The following is a 10,322-nucleotide window of genomic DNA, read 5'->3' on the forward strand; positions in this document are numbered from 1 at the left end:
TTTTTTTGGTTGCATTTAGAAGCATGTCATAAAAAAAAACACAGAAACAACAAAATTTGGATAGATTTAATGGAGTACACGACAAATAATTTCATAGATTCCATGTATCTATATACAAATATCTATCAAATATGATGCTGCGTCATTCATATTCATAGTACATTATCAATTATGTCTTACTTGAGTAGCTTGATTTTATTTTCTGTTTTTTTTTTTTCTTTCTTTTTCAGTCCAACAATGATCAGTGCTAAAAAAACAACCTAAATATTACGCTTACTTGTCAACAGAAAAAACTAAAATGGAAAACAAAACAATAAATTTGAACACAATTATTTTTATAACAGCTAGGTTAACAGCTAGATTTATTGGTTTAAATGAAGCTGTTTAGGAAACTCACTCATCTTAATTGCTTTACCTTAAGTCTTGATACAGACTATTTAGTCTGTATAACAGATTTATGTCACGCCATGCCTTAAATCTTAAAAATAATGACAAACTGATCTGTCCATCTACAGAAATAGGACCCAGCAGTAGCAATAAAACCGTGACTGCTTCTGCTCCGTTTTGAAGGAAGAGTTATCTCCCATATACTTCACTCTTCTACATAATATTTGAAATCATCAAAAATAAGATAAAATGATATGAAAAATGATTTCATATATGTTGAATAGGTATCTAAAACAACATCTAAAAATATCTAAAATGTTCGATCCTATAACCATGACCATCATGTTGCACATTTTCACAATTCAATTTTGTTGTACATATAATAAATCAACAGACAAGTTGTCTTGATTTCCCCCCATTAATTAGCAATGCTGAAGATGGCTAACCTGTAATATTGGGAAAAATGCAAACATGTTTCCAGCATGATTAGAAATACAATTTATAAAATACTTCAAAAACATTGACACCGATTTGATAAAAACAGTGTTCTTAAAGTCACAAACATTTGTGGTATCTTTCTGCACGATACCCACAGATCCAATGAGAAATGCACGACATAATAATTCATCGAATCCAGTATAGGTAGACTGGTCCTCCCATAGAAAATGTTACCCAAGATATCAGGATTCATGAGTGAAAAAGATGTTCTAACTAAAAATATGGTCGTCATTTCAAATGCAAATGTCCATTGTTAAAATATACCTGCCAAGTGAAGCAGTGCATACATTTCAACACAATGTTCCGTCTTTTTCACTATATCTTAGTCACTGAAAGTTTTCTTTTTGCCTTCAAAATTCTGTATACTTCCTTTGGCAGCTGGAATGACAAATATAACAATCATTACAAGTAAAAAATTTTGACTAGAAAACTGATATGTTATTAAAAAGATCTGAGTAGTGGACCAATTGTATCCTCCATACTTCACTATACCTTATCATTTTCTGTCAGAAGATTGCTTCAATCATTGTGAGATCGTGAAATACACACTAAATATACAATGTGCACAATTTGACAGGATTGTTTAAAAGAAAACCAAATAGGAGGCTATTGTATGCTATCATAAAAAGTTGAAACAGTGTCAATATTAATAGTTAATTTACTGACAACATTTTCCTATTGATGATCTTCTTGTTTAACCAAAGATTCCAAGAAAATCATGTTGTCAGACTAATTTTTGGTTTAAACTTTCTGTCTTATAACTTACATGGACTTTTACCACGCCCACCACCTCCACGACCTCTACCCCTGAATCCACCCCGGTCTCCTCCTCGTCCTCTACCCCGGAAACCTCCACGGTCTCCACCTCTCCCACGGAAACCACCTCCTCGTCCACCACGTCCACCTCCACGTCCTCCTCTCTCTACAATATGGAATGAAAAACAAAATGATGTCAAAACTATTTAAAATACAAGCTGTAAAATAGATCACATTTTGTTACACTGAATATTTAATGAAAAAGATATAAGTATGAATATCAGATCTGCTTTGAAAACAGGTAATTCACTTAGTGGCATTCTCAAAATAATTTTCCAACAATGCTCTATATTTAGTTAACAAAAAAAATAAAAAAAGAAAGCAATTAATACAGAAATCTTACCTCCAGCAAAGTTCAAAAATATCTGCCTTCCGTCGATTTCCTGACCTGCCATTGCTTTGAAGGAGGCTTCGGCTGCTTCTACTGTATCAAAATCCACAAACCCAAATCTGAAATTCAAACACAGTCTGTAATTACAAATCATCATGTGCTTTCCATCTTCAATGATATGTTATCAAAGGAAATATGGATGAAGACCTGTTTCTATTAAATAGAATACTTCATTTCACGAGACCTTACCATTCCATAAGCGATGATTGTGCAATATCATGAAATATATTATAACTTATCTTAAAATAATATTTTTGCTGCAGAGCATTATTTGTCTACTTTTCAATGTTCAAAACATCATCTATATCCGTAATAGCACAGATAAAATCCAAAGTAAAAATGTATATCCTTAAACATCAGTAAATGTACAAACCCTCTAGATTTGTCAGTATCTGGAAATCTTGCAACTCTTGCTCCTGTGCATCCCTCAAATGCCTCTTGCAAAGTTTCACTGGTGCATGAATACGAAAGATTTTTTACAAATAAGACTTTCGACTTATCTCCTTCTGCAAAACAAGAAGAAAATACAAACTTTCAGAAATACATATATTTTGTATTATGTACTCTAGATCTCAACTTGGTATGCAACTTTCTAACTTCTCAAAACAAGTACATTGTGTAACAAGTTTGGCAATAGCTGATGAAATACGAAGGATGTTACATCCTACATAAACTATGATTTAAAAACTGAATACAAACATTCATCAATGTATGCCATCTGACAGGAAAACTGATTTTCAATTTAATGATGTCTTTCATTTCTAACAAGATAATGCTTCACTTCATTATTTTTTTTATAGAGAACTCCATTTAAAGACATCAGCATCCATTCCAATCTGCATATTTCAATCTAATATATACGATTCATTTTCAAAACAATATATCATAATGTAACCATCAACTGGTCAACTGAAATACTAGTTATTGAAACAAGTATAAACCTACTAAAACAACAAAAACCCTATTATGTAGCTTGCTCCAACTTAATTGAAAACACTTTAAATCAGAGTTCAAATTGCTAAAAGTTCCCTTTTTACTGGGTTTTACATCCTCACAACAGTCAAGGTCACAAGCTGGACGATGTTTAGAGTGACAAAAAGAGTGCATAAGAAAACAATGCAATAGCTGACAGAAAAGAATGGCAAAGGTGAACAATATGGGCAACAAATCTAGTTAGGTCTCCTCAGTGTCCACTTCGTAAAATGCACAAATTCAAAGGAGACTCACTTTTAGCCAACTCTAACGAGTATTTAGTGGTATAAAACATACCCTATTCTTGAGCTTTCCTATGACTCCTAAACAAAAAACATCAGGACACTCCCCCCCACCCCAACCCTTCCTCAAGGAGTGCCCCAAAATAAGTGATTTGTGAAAGGTCAAAAAATGTGAATGAGAGAAGGTGAAAATGAAGAAGAATCACTAATGATAGCATCAAGAGCTTCATAGCATATTTGTAATGCTTCCTTTTCACCAATGATAAAACATACCTGGACGTCGACCTCCTGGGGATCCAAAGCTATTATTTTGTTTTGGTTTGCCTCCTGCTTTGTCTAAAAACAAAGCATTTCCTTCTAATTCTGCTCCTTGCTTTTCGGAGAGCATGGTTTCAACTTCATCAGCACTTGAAAATACCACATATGCAAATCTAAAGAGAACAAATAAAAACACATTTTATCAATTTAATCACATAATCATTTGAAAAAGAAATTTTGTCAAATTAGCAAGAGTTTACCTCTACAAGAGCCATATCACACAGGATTTATGCATGGAATTAAATGCTTAAGAAAATGCCAATAATAAATTGCTTTATCCTTAAGCAAAAGTAGATCATTCTACTGAATGAGCCAGCAGCAGGAATAGTCATTTTTCTTTTAGATTTGTTTGGTGAATACGATTTTTATACAAGACATTGACTCATCTAAACTGATATATATATCCTTGCATGTTAAGAAGTCCTAGAAGAGTAAAAAGTCAGTGCAAGATTTACTCTGACTATATCTGTGCTATATTTCTTATGTATTACAAACAAAAACAAGTTCCTACCCTTTGGGAGTACCATCATGTCGCTTTGGCATGCGGACAGATGTGGAACCTGTAAAGAACTCTTGTATCACATCCTCTGTGACATTTTCTGCCAAATTCTTCACAAACAAGGTAGTTGCATCTGAATCCCCTGTTTAACAAAAATGTCATACTTAAGTGGATGAAAAAATTAATCAAATTGTATATTTACAAAGCTGGTGTAGATGTTTCAATACCAACAAATTATATTTGAACAAAATACTTGTTTGTAGTGGCAAGTAAATAAAAGCAATTAACCAATGCGAGAATTTTCATGACAAGGGCAAACAATGAAAAATGGATTTAGTCTTCACTTTAATTATGGTTAGCAGTTTTTTCAAAGTCATTAAACTCACAAAATTAAACAGTTTTATAATAGCATTGAAAGTTCTTATATAAAGTATGATTTAAGTCAGACTCGAGATAATGGATTTATTCCCTTCCCCCTCCCCATTCCTCCCAAACAAATAATATATTTAACTGCAAAGCATGGTTAATATCCCTTATACTGTGGCTGTATATAACACTATTTCAACATTCTTTGGCATATCATTATCAAGACAAGGTTAGCACCAACTAGAGATTCTGAACAAACTTACCAAAGTCTTTTTTCTGTTTGTTTGCATCTGATTTTGCCACTGCTACTTTCATGTCTTTCACACCATCTAACTTGAGAGCCTTATCCAGTTGTGATGGGTCAGCCAAATCCACATAAACATACCTGTGTACAATCAATATATTGATATAGGTTATCTGCTATTTAATCCAGAGTTAGAAATCATGTCAACATGTAATAGTTGTTAGCAGCATTTTGATATAATGTATTTCAAAAGTGTATCAGCAGATCTAATGGTTTTGAATTTGATTACAAGTTTTATAATGTGTCTCTTTTTAAGATGGTCTTCCAAACAGTAGTAATCTTTTGACAACTACAGATAAAAAAATGTTTTTTACTCAACTCAACTGAAATATCAGGTGTTCATCATTAATGTTCCTTTTAAAAAGACTTCCAACAATGCGACCAGTTGTCACTGAGAGATGAAGAGGCCATAATTCCTACTTTTGTAATGTTAGTTCACTTCAAAGAAATAAGTACATGTCAAGATATGAACTTATTGGTTTTGTTAACTTCAATTTGTAACACTACATGTTCTTTCTCTTTAAACAGAAAACTGACAAATTAGGACTGATTCAATGACATACTAATTCATAAAGGATTAACTCGATATTCATTCTTATGTGCTTACCGTCCACCCTGCCTTGGCCTCCTAATTTCTGCCACAGATATTCCTTTCTTTTCAAATATCTTTTTCACTTTATCATCTGCCATTTCAGCTACATTATTTACATGTAGAGTTGCTGTAAATCAAATTGATATAAACCATTAGTGATTTCACACAAAAATGCATGAATTTTTATATACTTGTCAATGCTTCAAGAGTTGTCTTTTACACAAAATCATTGTATATATTTTTTCACATTTGAGATATCAAAGCAAGTTCAATTAATTTCCAATGATATCCAATTCATTTAAAGCAAGCTATCAGTCTGACCTGAGCATTAAAGCTAATTGATCTGTTAATCTGACCCAAGCATTTGTGTTAAATGATCTGCTAATCTGACCCGAGCATTCGTGTTAACTGATCTGTTAATTTGATCTGAGTATTCAAGTTTTCATACATGATACTCTTGAAATGATAAAACTACTTATCTTGATTTTGAAATATTTAACAATGCCACAAATTAAATGACCACTGACAAACTCTAAAAATTGAAATGAAAACTTGCTTTTTTCTTCAGGCTCTGTTTTGGCTTTCTTTGCTGGCTTATTATTTTGCATCTTTTTCCTCTTCTTTGTGTCTTCTTCTTCCTCATCACTGTCGTCTTCGTCATCATCATCTTCATCATCATCGTCATCATCATCTTCATCATCATCGTCGTCATCATCTTCATCATCATCTAACAAAAGAAAAATATGTTCAATCCAAAATTTTACTATGCAAGTACCCAATCTGTTAATTTTAGCGCAAGAACTCACACTCTAGTGAATTTGACAAAGACTGCTATGAATCAATCTCAAACTGAAAAGTATTTGTGTGTTAACATGAAAATATATCAATTGAAACTGCGGGGTATTGACATGCAGGGAAGGCCAGAATTATAAACAGTGTTTTACCGAGTATCAAAAAACATTGAATTATACATAGGGAACTTCTTTTAACTTTTCTCATGTTTTTTATATTGATCAGTAATGAATACATACCAGCTGGAGTTACCATCTTTGCTATACCATTGGCCTTAACAGGAGTTTCTTCTGTAAAGAAATTACAAAATCACCAATGAATAACAAAATCTACAGAAAATAATCTTCTACATACATACAAATTGTACCAAAGGAAAGGTTCTAAAGACAAAAACAACTATGGCATACATTCTGACATTAATCTTGCTTGATTAAAATGGAAGCATTCAGAATAACTTGGAAATCATTGCTGTAAGAAAGAAATCTGACACTCGATTCTTTAATATAGACCTGACAGGACTTAAGGAGCAGTACTCTCAGTGAAAATATTATTTCTCACAATGAATGTATCAAATATCAGATGACAGGCCAAATGGTTTCCTCAGGCCTTTTGCTGACAATTATAAAAAAGCGAGAGGCCATCTACAGAAATCAGAAATATCAAGTGTTTTGTGAGTAGTAATTATAGAACAATATATTCTTAAATTGCAGCAAAAAAAACCCCAAAAAACACTATAAATCTACATATGTTGTATGGTAACATCCCTATACCCCTTCAGACTTTCAGTTGCATGGGAATAAAAGTTTAAAACAGAAGGAAATTTCTTGACTTTTTAAAAAAAAATTTGTCCAATTTAGAAATCTTGTAGCGATAAGAACATGTAAAGTTACTTAATTAAATTTGACAATTTGAAAGGAAAACATTGAACATACCTTCTTCTGAATCATCATCATCTGGAAAATGAGAAGAAAATCAATGTTTAAGCTATTGGTATGTGTATGAGAACTGGCATATTTTAACTTTGATTATATTCTAATTTGAAATATATATTAAATATCTTCGAAAAGTAATAAAATTAATTCATTCATAATTTTCTGTTTGTATCTTTACATTCAGCTCTAGTATTACTAATATACAAACTCTTCATCAGTTTTCAGATTGAAAAAAAAAATCTTCCATATAAATACTTACCTTCATCATCATCATCATCGTCATCATCATCATCGTCGTCATCATCATCATCATCACTTTCTTGTGCTTTTTTCATAATTTTCTTAGGAGGACTTTTCACAACTGGGACAGGTGTCTCTACAAAGATTGACATTGATATTAAGGACAGAAGAACACTCGGGGCTCTCACATCCCATTTTGGGACTGTGGCCCGGGCCCTTAGAACACTCAGGGCTCTCACATCCCATTTTGGGACTGTGGCCCGGGCCCTTAGAATTGGGAAAAATAGCGGCATTTTCCTAAGAATTGGGAAAACTTGGGGTGTAAATTGGGAAAAAAAGATACTATTTTGCATTGGGAATGGGTCCAAATATCGGCCCCAAAATCTGGCAGATCGAGAGCCCTGACATTGTTAGCATATATGTTTTTTCAATTCAAAGATTTTGACAATTACCCAACATTATGTTAGTCTCAGTCCGACTCAGGAATAAGTATAGATATTAATTGACGGGCAATGCAAGTAGTGGATTTGCATATAGTTACCATGCAAATAGTTAGCAGTAATGGCCATAAAACATTTGGTCAGTCCAAACATTATTATAGATATTTTTGAACCTGTTGAAACTTTGCCAAATTATGCATGTGATTAAAAAGTCAAGTTTGACAAATCATTATCAGTCAACAATAATTTCAGGAATTGTTAAATATATCAGCATTGCCAATAGACAAAATATGTCTCTTTCCAATTATTAAGGAAATGTTATGTTAGGTGATTTATTAATTTCAATCACAAGGAAAAAATGAGAAATTCTTAAGAATTTTTTAAAATCTTAACTTCTTACCATCATCATCATCAGAATCATCATCGTCGTCATCATCGTCGTCATCATCATCATCATCATCATCATCGGAATCACCAGCTTTTCTTTTGAGTGCTACTTTATTTTGTTTTGTTACTACAGGTACCTTGAAAAGTGATAAAACACAAATTTAAAATTGTCATTGAAACAATACAATAGGAACATAGACTGTTAACATTCAAAAATGTTATTCTAGGAATTTGGGTTTGGTTTAATTAAGTTTATGAAATCAGCATCATTTATCCACTTTATCAGCAAAATAAAAATTAATACTAAAATCTTTAAAAATGGTTACACATTATTTTTACCTCTTCTTCAGAATCATCTTCTTCTTCAGAATCATCTTCTTCACTTTCAGATTCTACTGGTGGTGGAGGAGCTACTGCCTTCCCTTTCTTTCCTTTGTTGTTTGGAGTCATTGCTCCCTTTACATCGGAAACAAAAATTGATACATGAACAAACGTATTGGCAGAGTTTACCATGGTAATTTGAATTTAACATCAAATCTATATTGTCACATAAAAGTGGGAACTTCTTTTTCATAAAGCATCAATAAAGAAAACTACATTTAAACAAAATCTTGTTCAAACTCAAATTTGATGAAACTACATGCAGAAAAAATAATGTGGAGACAGTCAGTGATGTCAAATTACCAAATGAGAATTACCATTCAATCCGTGTGCAGGATACATGTAAAACTGAATATTCTTTCCACAATTATCATTTCAATGCTGACCATGGAATGGGTAATTTATTTTACTAACTTAATATATCATATGTCGACACCACACTGAATATTAATTAAAAGTCGATAAAGCATCTAAATAGTTTGGACTAAATTATAGATCAAATAAAGATGAGTCACTTTTACTAGTCCGTTGACGATATGTATGAATATTTCATATTTTGGAATTTGCAATTCCGTTTTACAAGTCAAAAGCACAAGTATATGTTAGAGTGCCTTACTAATAAACGCTGCAGAGCAAAACTCGTTCGTATTCTGACCTAACTTTATAATCGGGATTGGCGATCACCTGGTTATATGCAAAGATTCTTTCAATTAATTTCAACATAAAGCTAAAGATACCTAACAACAGATAAAGTTTGTTTTATCTAACTTGTCTAACAAAAGTTAATAAAGATCATTTCAGTGAAACAATTGTGAAATCTTATTTTGTGCGACCACGTGGTTGCAGATTGGCGACAACATTGTGGAGCACGTGGAGAAAGCGTCAACATTCTCAATGCATCCGAAACCATTCTGTTATTTCATTACAATTCCTAACTCATACTAAATAGTTTAATAACTTAACTTACCTTTTTGCCTTTAACGTTTTTGGGTGCCATTTTTGTATATAACTGTAAGGAATGGCAGAATAAATTGGCACTAGATTTAGAGCGTGGCTGCAATATCGACCATGTGTTAATCAGAGAGAGTGGTTGATGTTTAGTTTCGTATTTTGAGATGCTATTTTCAAATTCATTTGATAAAGTTAACTTAATATAACTTATTTAAAATATCTATTACATCGATTTATAACTATTTAGCTGATATTTATCCGATAAATCACATCTTTTTAGCCAATAGCCATCTTTTCGTACTTTATTTTGTATGCTGCTATTCAAATCACACTAAAGTTCTGAGTTACATTTACACTACACGAACAACCCGGATCGATCTTCCACATGTTTTACCATACGTGTGTAAATTGAAAAGAGGAGTTGCAAGGCTGAATTGATAAAGAAAAATGAAAATCAAGAGAGAGAAGTGAGAGAGTATTACAGTAAATCCCATCACGATCAGAACAGACGATTCGATACTTCAGAATAAATGACATGCAAGAGAGAGTATTGCTGTAAATTTTATTTCAATCAGAGCTTCAGAATTGATGAATCGATACATCAGAATAAATGACACGCAAAACATTTTAATATTTTAAAAAAGAAAATGTTTAACATGCGTCATGATTTAATTTGAAGTAAACAAAAGGGGTGGAGTGCCACATAATTTATGGATAAATGCATTGCCAGTGGTGCCCTTTCCTCTGCACAATATTGGGATTTCCTATATACACATTTTTTAAAACTTCACTTTTCCCTGTCTTTCAAAGATGA

The 10,322-nt window shown here is 32.4% G+C and overlaps 1 protein-coding gene across 1 annotated transcript; it reads right to left on the reverse strand.

Moving 5' to 3' along the window:
* Nucleotides 1–90: 90 nt before the first annotated feature.
* LOC132543869 (nucleolin-like) lies at nucleotides 91–9,615 on the reverse strand. The gene is made up of 15 exons (XM_060207387.1): nucleotides 9,525–9,615; nucleotides 8,516–8,632; nucleotides 8,190–8,313; nucleotides 7,369–7,485; nucleotides 7,110–7,130; nucleotides 6,417–6,467; nucleotides 5,942–6,112; nucleotides 5,401–5,512; nucleotides 4,753–4,874; nucleotides 4,136–4,265; nucleotides 3,580–3,737; nucleotides 2,466–2,598; nucleotides 2,045–2,151; nucleotides 1,652–1,807; nucleotides 91–1,263 (listed from the first exon to the last, which is right to left on the reverse strand). Exons 1-15 carry the CDS (start codon nucleotides 9,552–9,554, stop codon nucleotides 1,208–1,210), a joined length of 1,605 nt encoding a protein of 534 aa, XP_060063370.1. The 5' UTR covers nucleotides 9,555–9,615; the 3' UTR covers nucleotides 91–1,207.
* Between the last annotated feature and the right edge of the window lie 707 nt (nucleotides 9,616–10,322).

The sequence above is a fragment of the Ylistrum balloti genome, unplaced genomic scaffold (assembly GCF_031769215.1).
Source record: "Ylistrum balloti isolate Yb309-2 unplaced genomic scaffold, AGI_CSIRO_Ybal_v1 Utg369772, whole genome shotgun sequence".
NCBI classification, from domain to species: Eukaryota; Metazoa; Mollusca; class Bivalvia; order Pectinida; family Pectinidae; genus Ylistrum; species Ylistrum balloti.

Bases quoted from the DNA above. Each gene is read 5' to 3' on its own strand.
- LOC132543869 (XM_060207387.1), bottom strand. From the start codon at position 9,554: ATGGCACCCAAAAACGTTAAAGGCAAAAAG. The intron at 6,468-7,109 runs GTATGTTCAATG...ATTTCTTTACAG, and splicing joins TGATGATGATTCAGAAGAAG to AAGAAACTCCTGTTAAGGCC. The intron at 1,264-1,651 runs GTAAGTTATAAG...TTGTCATTCCAG, and splicing joins TGGGCGTGGTAAAAGTCCAT to CTGCCAAAGGAAGTATACAG.